Raw genomic sequence first — 17695 nt, 5'->3', positions numbered from 1 at the left:
GTCACAAAACACCAGTGCTCTGCACGTGGGCTGTGGCAGCTGCGTCCCTCCAAGGGGCTGTTGGTGTCAGAGCCGAGGAATGGGCAGGCGGATCACCTAGAAACCTTCCCAGCTGCAGGTTCCAGGTCTCCCGCCACAGTCGGGTGCTCAGGAATTTCAAGGGCACTGCTGACCCTGCCGGGCAGTGGAGGCTAGTGTAGACAAGGGCGTGGCCTCAGGGTCCCAGGCGCTGAGCGGTGATTTGGGGGCCAGCCTCACTGCTGAGCTGGAAGGCTGAAATCCCAGCAGCAGCCCGGCAGAACCCACCTGGGAAGTCTCTCAGGCAGACTCATGTTTTCTTGCGCTTAGCTTTTCTTTAATGCCATCTGCCCCCAAAAAAGAGAAAGAGAAGGTTTTGCTCAAAGTTGGGCAGAATATTTCACAGCAGTTGCTTCTGCATCTCTTTAGATTTCATTTTTTTTTTAGAAAAGTAATTTCTTTCCTGTTCTAAAAATTTAGGGATTGCATCAGGCAGTCAATGGCCTGGGATGGTATTACCACAAATTCAAGAAAAATTACGCCAAAGCAGCAAAGTACTGGTTAAAAGCAGAAGAAATGGGGAACCCAGACGCGTCGTATAATCTTGGAGTCCTGTATTTGGATGGCATTTTCCCAGGAGTTTCTGGGAGGAATCTGGTGAGCAGACTGGAGACCAGCACCGCAGCTGGACAGTCCCCCTGCCCTGATGTGTGGATGGAAGGCGTCCTCTGGGCCAAACTTGGACTAGGCACCGGGAGGGGAAGGCAGGCCCTGTTCTCCAGCTCAGAGTGCCCTTAGGAAGAGAGTGAAGAGCAAAGGCAGGCGTTTAGCCAGGTGCCACATGTGGCACGTGGAGAGGAAACACAGGGAAGGCCAGCGCAGGGTCCACGGAGGAAGGCCGCTGGAGCAGGGCGAGAGGAGGAAGTGACCCAGGCTGAGGGTAAAAGCTGGGACTGATCCTACTAGAAGCCCAAGTCCAGATGGGGTGCCCGTGTGAGGCCAGACCTCATGATAACGAAAGCCCTGGCGCCCTCGGTGCCTCTCAGCCCTTCCTCTGTGCCCCACGTGGCACCGTCCAGGCCCCTGAAATGTCTTCTCTGATCGTGTCCATTTTATGGAGGAGGCAACTGAGGGTTGAGTAACTTGGAGTCGTGTGTGTAGTCGAGCCGGGGCCTGGACTCTGTGGGAAATGGAGCCCCTGTGTTAAAATCATATCCATATGGTGACAATCCCCCCAGCTCCATCATATCCCACTGCGTTTATTGGCCACCCACCTACACCAGGCACGTTTCTGGGCAGTAAGGACACAGAGCAGGCAAAACAGTCCCTGCTCACGTGAAGTTTCGCTTTCAGTAGGAGGGAAAGAAAATAAAATATCTAACAAAAGGGGCAAGTGGAGAAAGTATTATGGGAAAGAATAAAACAGAGAAGGAGAGCCAGAGGGAGGACCCTGAGGGAAACTGTGTTTTAAGGGAGACCAGGGAAGGCCTCTCTGGTGAAGTGACAGCCTCCCAAAGGAGACCTGGGGCTATCAGGGAGAACATTCCAGAAGGAGGTCACAGGACAAAGGCCCCGAGAGAGAAGTAGGCTTGGTGTTCGAGAGGAACCGCAGGGAAGCCAGGACAGCAGGAGCAGAAAGCAGGACAGATGGAGAAAGGCCAAGCGCGCGCTGACCAGGCCACCTGACTCAGCTTTTGCTGGAACTGCTGACAGTCTTGGAGGGACATGCCAGGCTGCGATTGAAGAGCCTCCTCCTGGGTCCCAGCAGATACTGAAGACAGAGCAGGGTGGGAGCAGTTGAGTCCCAGCGAGAGGGGGCAGCGGCCAGCACAGGGTCGCGTCAGGGAAGGCGTCTACAGATATTCTGAAGGGCCAGGGGACAGGGTTTGCTGGTGGGCGGGGTGTGGAGCATGAGAGGTGGGGAGGTGTTTGGCATTTATTGAGATGGGAGAAGGGAGGTGGCATTGGTGGGAATGGGCGAGACTGGGGCTACCAGAGCTGGCCGGGTCAGGAGAGCGGATTGGAAGCTTATTCTTCGTGAAGCATCAGGGGCTAAGCCTTGCGACTATGGTGTTCTATTTAATTCTCACTCCAAACTTTCCCGCTAGGGACAATCAGCAGCCACATTTTACAATTGCAGAAAATGATGTTTGGAGAGATTAACTGAGAAGCCCAAGGCCACAGAGCTCATCAAGAGCAGAGCTGGGATTTGAACCCCAGTCGGCCCGCCTCACGAGCCCATGCTTTTAAAAATAATAGCAAACTGCCTCCAAAAAATCATGTTAATCAGGGGAAGCTCGAACCCCCATCTAAGTGTTTGTTTTCTTTTTTCCCTCCGCCTCTGTCTGATTGCCCACGAGGCTGATATTTTTATGCATTGCAAATGTCTGGTGAGCCTCCCACACATCTGTGAGTGACGATTTTTTATTGTCATTTTCTAATTCTCACCTTCCTACTGGAAGTGCAGTTTTCGAACAGGAGTTTGAAGAAAGGTATTGAGCAAGGTTAGGAAAGCAAATGTTTGAATTTTCACCTGGTGTGACTCCTGATACAGTCTTGGTGGAGCGCACGGGGGTTATGTGAGGATCAAATGAGAAGGCAATGGTACCCTCCTTCACCTGTCGTTGTCCCTCCTGGCTAAACTTAATCAACAGAATAGCTTTTGGCGAGGTCATACATCCCGGAGGCTGGCTTCAGTGATGAGCTGTCTTCCTGGAACTATTGCTTGACCTGGTTTTCTCAAGTATCAGAAGTTTCAAGCCAGTGATAATATTGGACTTCAAGCACTGCACCACTTTGGCTTTGGTGAGACCAGCGCTGCCAGGGGACCTTTCGCTAATGACAGTGACGTCTGTTTGTCTCTCTCTGCAGACTTTAGCTGGTGAATATTTCCATAAGGCTGCACAAGGGGGACACATCGAAGGGACCTTGTGGTGTTCTCTCTACTATATCACAGGCAACCTGGACACCTTCCCGAGGGACCCGGAGAAAGCGGTTGTGTAAGAATCTGTCAAGTGTCACCCGTGACGGAAAATCCATGTCCTCCACTCACCGACCCTGAGAAGATGGACTTCCTTTTCTCTTCTTTTTCTTTCTTTCTTTTCTTTTCCCTTCCCCTCTCCCTCCCTCCCTTTTTTGCATTTTTAAATTTATTTTTATTAATTATACATGCATGTAGGTTAAAGCGCCAAATTAATTAATAAGACCAAAATTTAAAAATTTCTAAATTAGAAATAAGAAAAAAATTTGACAAGGAAAGGCAGGGAATCCTGCTCGCTACCCCCACCTTACCCCACCCCACCCCAACCTCTGTTTCCTGCTCCCTGGAGTAAATCACTTTCAATCTTTTATTCCTTCTCTACTTGCTTCTCTCTAAACAGCAGGCAGATTCCACTGTGCCTTGGTACAGGGGCTTTGTCTAGTGATGCCCCGGGGAGAGACAAGGCTGCAGCCCTCTGTGCCTCTGCCACCTCCCACTGTCCCACACGCTCACACGTCCTGCCGGCTCTCATCTTCCCAATGAGCATATGTTGGTGGTCAGCTCAGCATCAGAGTTAACATCATTACATCCATGTAAATGCCGTCAGTGGCTGAACCATGCAGAATATTACAGTTGCTTTTTTTTTCTTGCAAAACTTTTCTATTCTATACAACAGTAATTGTTTCTTATTGCTGTTTATTTGCTTAGCTGTATATTCTCATCACTTTGCAGGTATTTGATCTCCACCTCGATCTCTTCCAGATGTCAGTCTCCTCTCTCTATGTCGCCCTGTATTCTATTCAGTTACTCTTCTTGCCCACGTCTCTCCTGAAGTCTTTTTTCAGGACACGGCTATCACCCCAGAGCACCTTCATCACTGTTGTGGGGGTTTCCTTCCCTTCCATCTCTGTTGGGGGGGTTTATGTTCTCTCTGCTGAGCCCCTTTCTTCTTGCTCTGCACCTACATTTTGGAAGGATACATCCTATGGTAGCTTCCTGCACGATGGTGAGCAGGAGGCATTTTTGAGGTCTTGCATATCTAAAATGTTGTCTAGAGATTGGCAAACGAGGGCCAGCAGCTGCAGTGTGGCTCTGTACCCATTGTTTGGCTCCGAGAGCAAAGAATGTTTTTTACAGTTGAAGAGGGTTGTAAAGCAAAGAAAAATGAATATGCAGCAGTGATTACCTGTGATCTTGCCTTTTATAGAAAAAAAAATTGTTCACCTCTCCTCAGGCCACTTGACACCCACAGCCTGGCTCTCCAGAAGGCTGTTTGCACAGCATGGAGTCAAACCCATCCTGACCTCAGCGCAGCATAGAACTTACCTTGAATGGTCTCGGAGCTCTTTATCATTGTCATGAAGGCTATCTGGTGTGGAACACTCATGTTTCATGAACTTTCTCATTATCTTTTTTGTTATTGATTTTCAGTTTAATTCCCGTTGTGGTCTGAGAACATAGGCTGGATATCTTCAATCCTTTGACATTTGCTGAGGCTTGCTTGCTGACCAGAATATGGTCAATTTTGGTAGATGCTTTCCGGTCTCTTGAAAAAAAGAGCCATGATTTCTAAACGAGTTGGTGCAATGTCTACTTACGTATCAGTTACCGCAAGTTCATTAATTCTATTGTTCAGCTCTTCCATGTCCTTTCTGACGTTTTATGTTTTGCCATATCAGTTATTGAAAAGGGTTGCATTAAAATTCCCCAGGTGTGGATAGCTGTGTCTGTGTCTAGTTCTGTTGGTTTGGCCTCACATGGAGACACTTTACTTTCCTGGGCCACACAGATGCTGATTGTTTTGCCTTTCTGGTTGACCGATTCCTCATTTATAATTTCTTTGTCTCAGTTGATGGTTCTTGCCTTCATATCTCTCTCTCTCTCTCTCTTTCTTTTCTGTTTTCCATGAAGTTACACCAGGTTTTATTGTTAAGAGTTTTATGTACCTTTTTCCCATTATTGCTTTCCATCTTTGTCCTTTACTTTTAAAGTATATCTTTTGTAAGTAGCACATAATTGGGGTTTTGTACATATTTCACAATTTTAGCTTTTAATTGGTGTATTTAGTTTATTTACATGTAATGTAGTTCTGGATATATTCGTTTTTAAAATCTACCATTTTGTTATTACTTCCTATTTGTCCCACCTAGTTTTCTTTCTTTGTGTCTTTTTTTCTCTTTCCTATGTATTAATCAAGTCTGTTTAAATATTATTCTCTTCCCCCTCCTATGAGCTTGTTAGTTCTGCATTCTTCTGCTATTCTTTTAGTGATTTTAGTCCAGATTAGTTCATTATTAATATACCCCTCTAGGATATATTAGGGGACAGGAACAGAGTAGGAAAAACATATATTCATGGAAAGACTACTAGAAGTCTTGGTGGAGATTATTTTTTCATCTTGGTAGGCATTTTTCATTATGTATGTTGCATGTTTTTGTTTCCATAAAAGAGAAGCTACTGAGCGTTCATAAGAAGGGGCACTGAATGAAAAGCTCTCAAAACACATTTTCTTCACCTTCTTAACATTCAGTTCTGGTTTGTTGCTTTATAAAAATTCTAACAAGCAAAATATTCCCCAAGTGGGATTTATTGAGATCATATGAAGAAAAAAGTGATTATTTAATTTGCCACAGTTTGCATATTTTTTTCTTCCCGTTCCTTTTCAGATGGGCGAAGCACGTAGCTGAGAAAAATGGCTACCTGGGCCATGTCATTCGCAAAGGCCTCAACGCCTACCTGGAGGGCTCATGGTAAGCTCGGACCCACCTGAAAGTGAACTTCCTCAGCCCTGAACTTTCAGTCTGTCATTAGAGTCTTAGGAGATGGAATCTTAAAATGTAACTGAAAGAGCAATTTGCAGGGAAATCACAGCTTCCAGTAATGGTATTCTGAGTATCACGGACTGATTGGCTGTTGATTGGAAAACATAGCATTTCCATGTTCAATTATACACAAAAATTAGTTCTCTGGAGGGGTGGCCACGTTCATCAAGTTGAAAGACACACAAATACATTGACTTCTCTTTCCTTCGAGTTTGTTCCTCTTGGCTTTAGAGTCTAGGGACAACACATGAGGGACCTTAGGTGAGATCTTCTTCTCTCTGTCAGGCCACAGAAAGTTCAGGATTTCTACCTGATTCATGGGACACACCTATAGTCCCAGCAACTGAGAGGCTGAGGTAGGAGGATAGCAAGTTTAAGGCCAGACTGAGCAACCAGGCAAGGCTCTATCTCAAAATAAAAAATCAAAAGGGCTGGGGTGTCATCCAGTGGTAGAGTGATCCTGGATTCAATGCCCAGTACCCAAACAAAAAAAACCGGCTCAGGCCACCTCCTTTCATAGATAGTTGACTATCTTCAGCCATGACCAGGAGCTGGGGATGCCAAAGCCGCTCACCGGTATCCGGGGTCAACCAAACAGATGTCCCCTCCTAGGCTTCTCAAGGAGCTGGCATGTCTCACCTGCCCTGTGAGTGATGAGACACTGAGGACGAGGACTTACAGACCTACCCTTTTCCACACTGTCGGTTCTCACACTGTATCCTCATTTTCCTTTGGGCCACATTTGCTTGGCTGTTTTATTGCCTAAATGATCCGGGTATTTCTGTAATAACTAAAAAGGACATGCAAATCAGCAGATAGCCCTCGGTCCACTGCCTCCAAGACATTAGGTGAGACCTACCATTGATCACACGCGGATCCAAGCTGTAATTAAAAATTAAAATATTCCCCCAAAGGTGCCATTTCCTCCTTGGGTCCATAGCTGGTCACGCACCCATCAGATGGCATCTCCGTAAGCAAGCGTCTTAAATTAGAGAGTGCAGGGAAATGAGCCCAGCGGGGGAAAAAATCACCAAATACAAATGTTTGTTATTATCATCCTGTGAAAGTTTATTATCTGTGGCCTCACTTTGCACAAACAGAAAGGAATTTCTTTGAAGGAAATTACCTCTTCCCGACTGTAACTGTACCTTCCTGTTTTCCTGGAGTTTCTGTGGTGTCTTGCTTCCCGGGGGAACTTCAGTTCATAAAACTCCAGATACTTGACTGTAACTCATTCTCTCCAGCCTCCGCAGGAGGCTCATGCTCTCCGCTCCCCATAAGCTTCCGAGGGGGAACCAAATGCTTCAAGATACCCCTCGATTTTTATGTGGGGTTTTCCAAAAAGGAGAGGAGGTCTGTACACACACACACACACACACACACACACACTCACACCTACATGCCCCCTTGCCACACAAAGGTATCTGACACTTTTTTTTCCCCCCAGAAAAAGAATGAGTAAAAAAACCTGGTGAGTAGCTTGGCTTTCTTGCCTACTTTGGCATTTAACAGAAAGCCCTTCACTAGACAGCTGAAATTTTGCCATGAAGGGTTAGTTGAATGAAAATGCCTGTGGCTTGACTTCTGCCTTAGACTTCTCAGCTTCAATGTGGGCGTCCCACCCCGTCCCTTGGTATTGGGGAAGGAAAACTTACTACGTGTGTTTTGCACTGTGTGTGTTTTTGATTCAGTTCAGTAGGTTCTTCTGTGCACACTCACATGCAGGGGATGTCACCAGTCGGGGTTGGGGACGCTTGCTGTCCTTCTCCTCCATGCACCTTTTGTCACATGGCCCGCATTAGGTCTAGCCTCGGACCCTTTGCACCTGCTACTTCCTCTGCCTAGGAATCCTGCCCAGTCCTGGGATCACAGTCATTTTATTGTCCGTTGTCCGTGACTTGTGTCCCAGGGCCTCGCACATGGCAACGCCGGGGAGTGCTCAGAAACTACTGAACGAGCGGAGGAATGGAAGCAAATAGACAGAACAAGCCAACTCAGGGGCCAGGAGCAGGTGGTGGGGGCCCTGGGGATGGAAGGAGGAAGGCTGCTCTCTCACTGGGGAGCCCTAGGTCAGCTTGACAATGCAGTAGGGATAACAGGGCCTTGAGGGATGAATAGAGTTTCCTCTTAGCCACACAGGGAACAGCACTAATGGCAAGGGCGTTGCAGAAGCAAAAGCAAAGAGGTAGGAACAGCCTGAGGAAGTGTAGAAAAATTCAAGCCATCCAGTTTGCCATGGGGGTGAGACTGAGAACCTACAGGGCAAAACCAAAGAAATGCTACTGGGTGGGATTTTGAATGGCAGGTGATACACTTTTTACTTGGTCTAGGAAGCAGCAGGGAGCCATTGGTGGTGTTGTGGAGGGTAGTCACTGACAAAGCCCATCTCGAAGATGTTTAAACCAAACAGCTGAGTGTGATGGCGATAGGAAGGGAGACCCTGAAAGGGGCTGGCTCAGACCCAGGTAAAAGGCGCTGAACATTGGAGCCAAAGATGTGGCATTGCCACTTGAGGGTTTTTTCTTAGGTAATAGTTGACACATATGAAATAATATGTGGTATGTAATAATGTGACACACAAGAGCACAACAATAAAAGGGACCCCTGTTAACTTTTCACCCTACTTAGCGGGGCGAACATCGAACATTGCCAGCACTGTTGAGGCCCTTGCGTGCCCCTCCCAGATTAACCCCCAGAAGTCACCATTGCCTGAGTCTTACTCATCCACCTCTTGGTTTCTGTATAGTTTTGCTATATATGGATATATTCCTGTGCAATGGATTTAGTTTGGCTTATTTCTGACCTTTATATTATTAAAATCATATCATATATAATCTTCAACTTTTTTTAGACTTAACATTACACTTCTAAGATTCATACATTTTGATGCCTGTACCTGTGGGTCATTCATATTCACTGCTATAATATGCTGCTATTTATTAATTTTATGTTAATGCATATTTGTGTTATTTCCCTTTTGCTGCCGTTACTGGTTTTTTTTCTCACTTTTTAATTTTTTTTTCTTTTTAGTTATACGTGACAGTAGAGTTTGTTCGACATATCACACATTCATGGAGTGTAACTCCCCATTCTTGTGGTTGAACATGATGTGGAGTTGCCTCTGACATGTAGTCATCCATGAACATAGAAAAATTGTGTCCGGTTTATTCTACTGTCTCTCCCATTTCCATCCCCACTCCCTTCCCTTCATTCACCATTTTGCAGTGAATTCCACTGAGACCCCAGGACTTTTCTAATCCAGTGAACTTCTGTTCTTCCCTCCCTACCCCCTTCTTGTGTGCTTGTTGTGCCACACAGCCACAAACATTTCTTAATTTCTTCTCTGACATGCAGGGAAGAGTTGCTCTTACCTATCAACTCAGGAGTGGGGCCTCTGGGTGGCAATGAATGGCACCTGGACAGCATTATGAGACAACTGTTTTCCAAAGTGGTTTTACCAAGTCACTGTCCTGCTCACCATCTATAGATTTCTGTTTCTCCATATCCTTGCCAATCCTGGTGCTGATGCTAAGAATGGTTAAAGGTAAATCTCAGCCTGGCTTCAAGACTTCAAGACTTCTTAGTATCAACAAGAAAAAACATCTAGTATCCATTACAATGAGAAGATCTTTGTCAAAATATGTTTGGGGCAAAGCGCATCCTGATTGCTTCCTGCACCTCCAGTCTCCAGCCCCTGCCCAGGGGTTAAATAGGAAATAGGCGTTTGCTGGCCTTCTCACACCACAGTGTGGCTTTTGGGGTACCATCTATTTTCCCTTAATAGAACAAAATCATCCATCAATGTCTCCGGCCCATTCCCCTTCTTCATTTTTGTGTGAGTGAATTTATTCTGGACGTTATTTTCAAATTACATGTGTCAGTTTGATGAGCTTCTGCCTTCCTGTGTTGTTCCAAGATTTATGTGGGGGAGCGTAAAGAGGAGCGTGATGGAAAAAGGGGCTTTTTGCTGGATCAGCGTAAGACAGAAGATGATGTTGTCATGCCTGAGGCTGTCCTCGGACACCAGCCGCCGTTAGCAGGGAAAGGCCGGCTGTCATGTTTCATTTCTCTCCGCCTTATGTGTGTTTTATCTGCGAGCTACTGTTTTATTGTGCTTTGTCTTAAATGTACCCAAAATACTTAACCCCAGAGGTTAGCAGCTTCTAGTGGACTTGAGGCGAGAGAAGTAGACATGCAAAGTTCCGGTTGAAAGAGATTCACCTTTTTGCAGTGAATTCCACCGAGACCCCAGGACTTTTCTTTTTTTCTCTTTCCCATCTGAACTGCCTGAGGCATTAGAAGAAAAGAGCACAGAGGAAATAACATAATTGTTCCAGCAACTGCTCAGAGGCATTCAAATTCACAATTCACAGCAAGGGGTCAAAGAATTGATTATTAAGACCTATCATTATAAAAGTGCTAGGAATGTCTGTCCAAGGTCTGAAAATGAGAGGGAAGCAAATGTGCCTCTCAATTCATTCCTATAAATCCCCTCCTTTCTTGCATTTAGTCCCCATCTTCCACAAAATTGTCTGTCTGGAAGACAATTCACTTGAGTGCATTGGAAATAAAACTTGAAGCTTGGGTCTTCTTCCTAAAGCTTGAAGAAATTAATGGAAGGACAGGAGTGTTTTGAGGTCTGTCTTTGGGCTTCCTGCAATTATCAAGTGCTGAGTAAATGTTTGTTCCAGAATATAAGTGTAGAAATATCTGTAATTAATACTTTCAGGTGGTTTCTGTTGAAACACAGTTAAGTAGTGTCGGGAGGCTGCATGTGGGTCGGGCCTCCGCATCAGTGTCATGTCTCAAAGTTTTAACAAGCTGGGGAGTCTGGCCTGGGAAGCGTCAATCCCCCTTTTAGAGCCTACTCTTTCACTATATAAAAGTGGGTGGTGGTGACATCAGCATGCACAGGCCTGGGTGATTGATGCAGCCAGGAGGAGTTGACAGCAATGTTTTTAGACATCACATTTGGATGGATTTAGTTTCTCCTTTGATGGAAAAGCTTGAGAATTCTACAGTATTTCCTCCCAGTCTATGTAATAATTGAACAATAGAAGTCTTCCTATGAAACCTCTCCCTCCCCTACTGCCAAGGTTACTTGAGAGGCAAGAGATTGTCTTACGAAGCTTCTCAAGTGAGCCTTCTGACAGTGTCAACCACCAGCTCCCACCCCACCCCTCAGTTCTAGCAGCCAGTTTGGCTGTTTTTCTGCTGTCCAAGAACTCATTGTGTGACACTTCAGTAATCTGAGCCACATACTAGCTAGTCATGGCAGCTCAGGGCATTGGCCCAGTACTGGACTTCGGGGGACAGGTCTGCCCCATCTACTTTCCTCAAGCATCCCTGGTAGAGACTGAGACACTAGTGGGCATTCATGTGTATGTGAAGAAACTTGAGGTTTTGAGATCTTGGGAACAGGGTTCTGTTATAAAAGGATGGGGACCTTCTGCAGGACCTCCCGGTGGTGCCTCTTTGGTGTCAGGTGAGCTCTGAGGATTCTGATGCCCCAAAATGATTTTTGCAGCCTGTGTAACAAAGTCCCTAGGCATCTTTTCAGTGGTGTTTGCACCTGCAGTGTGGCCTTGTGATCTGACCGCCTGAGCAGGGGACACTGCTTAGGTGACCTTGTCTCTGTTAGCACGAGTCACAGCTAATTGGTCAGCCACCTTAGGTATCTCAGAGACTGGGAACTGACTCATTCAGAAGCCATGTGTCCCATGACCTGCAGCCTGTCTCACGGAAGGTCTGCCTGTCCTAATTTGATTCCCAGCCACCTCTGTATGTCTCCATGAAATGGTCTCCCAGTAGGTGCTTTGAGCACTGTAGAAAGGTGATTTCAGAATCTGTTACCTCATTTTCTCTCGCCCATCCTTCCCTAAACCAGATTCTGGGTGGGGCTCAAATTAAGAAAGCATCATTTGTGTCAACTACTTAAAATGAAAAACAAGCTTTAGAAATAACTACTTATTGTGAAAATCAAATTTTATGCACAAACTGGGTAACAGAAAATTGAGGAAATCAGATAGATAAAAGGAAGAAATAGAAATTACTGCATTCTAACCATGAAGAGATAAGTATTGTTAACATTTGTTAGATGGTTTTTAGAATTTATTCTTCTACATATATGTATTTACAGGTGTATGCACATGTGCATATTTAATTCCATTTGTGTTTTGCAAAAGTGGGATGCAATTTTATATTCTGCCTTTTTGGGATGCTAATTACAAGGTTTTGCACAAGTATTTTCAATACTCTTCCATGACATTGTCTTTATTGGCCACATCTGAATGTGGCTGCACGAGGTTCACTGATCCTAGTCTGTGACTTTCAGGTATTTGTTTCGAGTTTGCTTTGATGTAGCAGCTTTTGCCATCAGCCCTATCACAAACCCCTTGGCAACGGGATCCTTGCACATATCTGGTTTCTTTGGAATAAACCCCCAAGGGAGAGCAGTAGGCACAAATGGTGTGTGAATTCTCAGACTTCCTTCCTTGACCCCAGACTCACTGCAACCACTGGCCCTCCAGCGCGGGCACGGGAGTGCGTGCATTTCCCCGGGTCCTTGTCATTGTGCCATCAGTGAATCCTGTGCCCGACTTTCAACCGATGAAAAGTGGTCTCTCATTGTTTTGCACTTGCTCAGTCGCTACGGCTGTCGGGCATTTATTTTTCATGTGTTTTGGCCACTGTCATCAATCCCTTGTAAACTGCTTCTTCTTTGCCAAACTTCTAATGCACAACACAAGCTCAGCTTTAATTAAGCTTGTTCCGAATCCTAAGTCCTGTAAAGCCTTTCACAAAACAGGGGACTGTAAAGCCCAGGGTTTTTTCTTAATACCACTCATCTCCTCTAAGCGAGGAAGGAAAGATTCAAGGACCAAAGACTAATGGACAAGTCCTCAGCCAGTGTTCCGCACGCCTCTCGGCCAGTAGAGGTAGCTGTTGTACCAACTAGGTCCCCAGCCTTATCTGGGAGCTCAGCCTTTAAGATAGGAAATAAATCAGTGCATGCAGTATTTTTAACAACAGTATTTATTTAAAAAGAAAAAAAACTCATGATTTTGTGGTTTTAAAAAACTGCTTATTTTGTGCCCTCTTATGTTTGAATATAAAGCTCTCTGAATATTAGTAAGAGCCACTATATGAAATTTATTATTAATCATCTATTTTTAGGCATGAAGCTTTGCTGTATTATGTTTTAGCAGCAGAAACTGGAATTGAAGTGTCACAGACAAATTTAGCACACATCTGTGAGGAAAGGCCGGTAAGTAAATGGATTCTTCTGCAAGCAGAAGCTGTAAGGTTAAAGATAATGAATTAAGCTTTACCAAGGCAAAATTAGTCACTTGGCCAAAATATTAATGAATTAACTTTTTCTCTCTCCTTTACCTCTTAGGACCTGGCCAGGAGATACTTGGGTGTTAATTGTGTTTGGAGATACTATAATTTCTCTGTTTTTCAAATCGATGCTCCTTCATTTGGTATGTATAGAAAAAAACGGTGCTAACCTAAGCGTTAGAGGCTTTTAATCTTTAGTAACAGGGAACATCTAACAGCTTGGTGTGAAGTGTGATATTTCTAAACAATTAGGAATGAAAGTGAAAAATCTCTGCTATTAAGGCCCTGGCTAACCTGCTCTTAGCCCCTGCAGGGCACTCAAGCACCTTGTCCCACTCACCAGACCCACCTCCAAACCAAGAGAACGCAAAAGCCATCCTACTATAAAGGGACGCCCTGGCCTGTCATTTGCTTTTTGCCCTCAGATGTGTTCCCAGCCCTGTGCTCTGCTGTCTGTGGGAGGGGGTGGCCACCAGGAATGCAGTGCCAGGCTCCTGTCCCAGGAGCTTCTGATGGGCATCACCAGTGGTGGGCACCAGGGAAGGCTGCAGAGTGGGAAGAGGGGGGAAGCCCAGCTCTCTCTTCCCATCTCTCTGTTTTGCACCAGTTGTCTGGCAGTGGCCACATGTCCCATGGTTCCAGCCCCTGCCTAGTAACTCCGCCCTCTCTGGTCCAGCTCCCAGGGGACTGGGAAGCTCTGGGAACCTCACAGCCACCCCCACTTCCCCATCCTGGGGGGTGACAGTAGCTTCCTTCCATCTCCCACTTGCCTTCTGTCTCTTCCGGTACCCAGGCATCTACTTTCCCATGATAAAAATCCCTCTTTGGGCTACCCAAGGTGGATTCTGGATTTTCTGATTGGATATTGACTGACACCTATGCTCTCAAATGTGTTTCCTCAAAGTAAACATGAAACATGCGGCTAACGCAAAGCAAAGAGATATGAGACACATCAAACACAGCAGCAGCATTTCAGATGTGGAATAGAGGGCCAGGGACAACCTTGGCCGCTGGGCTGAGTTCGCTGTCAGAGAGTCTCAAACAGACCTGCTCAGGGGAGCTACCTAGAGTATGGAAAGTGTCTAGATAGGGTGCTCCAGGAAAAAAAAAAAAAAACAAAAAAAAAAAAAAGAAAGAAAGAAAGAAAAGAAAACCTTTTTTGTTTTCTCCTGACACAGTAAGGAAACCTAAAAATATTCTGCATTCAAATTTTAATAGGATACACTCTGTTGAGTGAATGGCCCAGTAATTGACAATGTTAGCCTAAAATAAAACTGCTTGACAAGTGGATATGTTTTGCGTTCTGCAGCATATTTGAAAATGGGAGACCTGTACTACTATGGCCACCAAAACCAGTCACAAGACCTTGAATTGTCTGTGCAGATGTACGCCCAGGCCGCGCTGGAGGGAGACTCCCAGGTAAAAACAGCGAAGCCTGCTCTGAAGGCCCAGAGACCTAGCAGTCTTCTCTGTGTACTTCCACAGCATGATTTGGTCTTTGTCCATGCACGTTCACACGTCCTTCAGACAACTCCATGAGGACCTGGGGGACCTTGATTGAGCGCCTACTGTGTCCCCAAGCAATCCTATGGAGCTGGAGATTTTATACCTATGTCATAGTTAGAGCCACAGCAAGGTAATGAATTGTTCCAGGCCAGATAATCAGGTAGAAAATAGAACAGCCAGAGCCTAAACCTGGGTCTCTAGCTCCAATCCTGAGGGGTGTTCTACTGAATTCTGTCAAAATAACTCACAGACAGAAACTCAAGGATCTAAAAGAGTGGCTGTTACAGGACGTGCTTTCCATGTGCGATTGAGCTCAATATTTAAGTGACAGGACTTTTTCTCAATGACTTTTTTTTGAAACTTCTTATTTTAAAATCACTTTAGGCTTATAGAAAAGTTACAAAAGAGATTCAGAGCATCCCCATACACCTCCGCCCAGCTTCTTTTAACGTTAACATTCTGCATGGCCACCATGCCACTGTCAATATCCGTACCCACCCTTCAGACTATTTGGATTTCACGTTTGTCCACTGATACCCATTTTCTGTTCTGGGATTCAGTGCAAGGTCCCACATTACACCTAGTTGCTTTCTCGTCTTTCATTCTCATCAAGTGGTTGGACATTTCTGTTTTTTCATGAACCCACTGAGGTTGAGTGTTTGGGGCAGGAACGGTAGAGATGTCACGTGTCCTTGGCGTGTCACGTCAGGGCTGTGTGGTGTCAGTGACTCTCGTCCCTGGTGAGGTTAAGCGTCTCTGGTTTCTGTTAGGTCTCTCCACTGTAAAGTTAACGTTGTTTCATTTTTAATTTATAAATATCTTGGGGAGATAGTTTGAGACTATGCAGATATCCTGCTTGTCCTCAAAATTTTTGCCTATGAATTTTAACAGATGGTGCCGGCAACCACTATTAGGACTTACCTCGTTCTCTCTCCGTTTGCTAATTGGGATCTCCCTGAGGATCCCAGGGCAGGTTTTTTTGCAGTGGAAACTGGAATAGTTTCCGACTATGCTCTGGAGTCTGATCACAGAGCGGAAGTAAGAGACTCATCCTCACCTTGGCTTCCCCCTCCCTTCTTTTTTCTTAGTGGGGATATTACATCGGAGGGGTTGGTCCCCAGGTTAAGATCCTACATCTCTCCACTCACAGCTGCTTGTGTATGGGGAGTCACTAAATCTCTGAGACTCCATTTCTTGTCTGTGGACTGGGAAGATAACAGCATCCCCTCCTTGGAGGTGAGGACTAAGTGAGGTGCTGAGCCCCAACACCCAGGATGCTAACTGGAGCGTGATCTGCTATTTCTTCTGGAATGAAGTAGAAGTTTCTGCTACAGGGATTTGTACAGAAACAAACTCCCTTAGATGATGTCGGCCATCATTTTAAATGAAGCCTGGATAATTTGTTTTTCATTTTTGATGATCATTTTTTTAGGAAGACAATGATACAAAAACAATAAGGGATAACGTATAAAGAAAAAAAATCAAAAGATCCTTCATTACGTGGCAGAGGCTTTTCCTTCTTCATGTCCTTGTGTCACTTCTGGTCCCTGCTCACTGGCACATGCACCTGCAAGGTGACCTCTAGTGTGCGCGCCACTCGGACCGCCCTGTGGTTTTCTTCGTCTCTCTGCTCGCTGCTCTCAGGGGCCCCACATTCTGCTGAGCTGCAGGGCTTCCCCTGCTGCCGGGCGCTGCTGCCTGCCGTCTCTAGCTTGTCCACTGATTCAGCCCTTCTGTGTCCCGTCCCGCCACGTCTGAGGCAATGCTTAGTGGCAGGGCACGAGGTGAAAATCAACCTCCTGCCTTCATGGGGCTCAAGAGTCGACCCAGGGAGACGTGGAGGCTGCTTGCCAGGGGGCAGCAGCCACGCTAATGCTGCCCTGAGCACTTTCGTGACTTTTCACTTGAATAATTTAGTTACATTCTGAGACGGCATTACCAAGGCACACGGTCCCAATGCCTCTACGGCTCCGCGATGGCGCCGCCGAGCTGCTTTCTGAAGCCGTTTTCTGATGGATGCCTTGCCTGAAATCCTGTCGGCCCTGGACGATTGAGTTTTGCAAATGGGACAACTGCAAATTAATGCTTCCTTGTTGTTTTGGATGGCATTTATTTAATGACTAGAGAGGACAGACACCTTTACCTGTACTTGCTGATGGTTGTTTGGTCTTCACATCTTAGGTGAATTCTCTATTCTTAGTCTTTATCTACTGGAGTCTTCATTCTTTTTTCTTCTTCAAGCCATAATTAGTTCTTTATTTATTTGCTTAGTAGATAATGAACCTTAAAGCTATTACATTGCATACAAATATTCCCCAGACTATTTTACCACTTATTCTCATAATATGTTTCCACTGATTAGAAGAACCTTTAAAATGTTACAAAGTCATTTTTCTGCTAATACCTCAAGTTTTAAGAGTATCTTCTTTTCAAAGAGAAGAGAATATCCTGTGCTCTGCTGCTGCTGCTGCTGCTGCTGCGTGTGTGTGTGTGTGTGTGTGTCTACGTCTTGAAGATACTTAACATTTAAATCCATTTAGAGGTTATTTGACAACATGGTGGAGGTTAGAGAACCTGGACCCCACCATCGGCTTATATTTGAATCTCAGCTCTGCCACTTTCCAGCTGTGTGATCAAGGGCAAGTTCTTTAACCTCTCTGTGCCTCAGCTTCTCAATCTGTAAAACAGAGGATAGTAGTGTCCATCTCCACTCCTTGTTGTGAGGATTAACTGAACATACACAAAAGGGAGTGAGGCCTCGAATACAGCAAGCACTCAGAAAATGTGACTATTTTATGTTTTCATGGTGGCCATGCAGGATGCTCTCCGGAGTCCCGGTTGTACGACTTGGCAGTTCGTGATTTTCATTTAGATTGTGGTCTTGGCAGCTGAAGGGCAAGACAGAGGGAGGATGGGAGCAAATTCAAACATGACCATGGATTCCTCGAAGGGCCACAGTCCAGCTCCATTTGAAAGGCTCCTCGTGGTGGGCCCCACTCATGTTTTGCTGGCTTTGTGGTCTGGCCGC

General features: G+C 45.6%; 1 protein-coding gene across 1 annotated transcript in view; it reads left to right on the top strand.

The window, feature by feature from the left end:
- Positions 1-17695, top strand: part of Sel1l3 (SEL1L family member 3) — a 97764-nt gene that overhangs the window by 69808 nt on the left and 10261 nt on the right. The window contains 6 exon segments of the mRNA XM_015482008.2: positions 499-675; positions 2890-3017; positions 5665-5748; positions 12997-13087; positions 13220-13304; positions 14471-14580. Coding sequence (XP_015337494.1) covers positions 499-675; positions 2890-3017; positions 5665-5748; positions 12997-13087; positions 13220-13304; positions 14471-14580 — 675 coding nt within the window.

This window comes from Marmota marmota, unplaced genomic scaffold, assembly GCF_001458135.2.
Source record: "Marmota marmota marmota unplaced genomic scaffold, marMar, whole genome shotgun sequence".
NCBI classification, from domain to species: domain Eukaryota; kingdom Metazoa; phylum Chordata; class Mammalia; order Rodentia; family Sciuridae; genus Marmota; species Marmota marmota.
The sequence above is the reverse complement of the archived record's forward strand: the minus strand, read 5'-3'. Positions and strand labels throughout refer to the sequence as shown.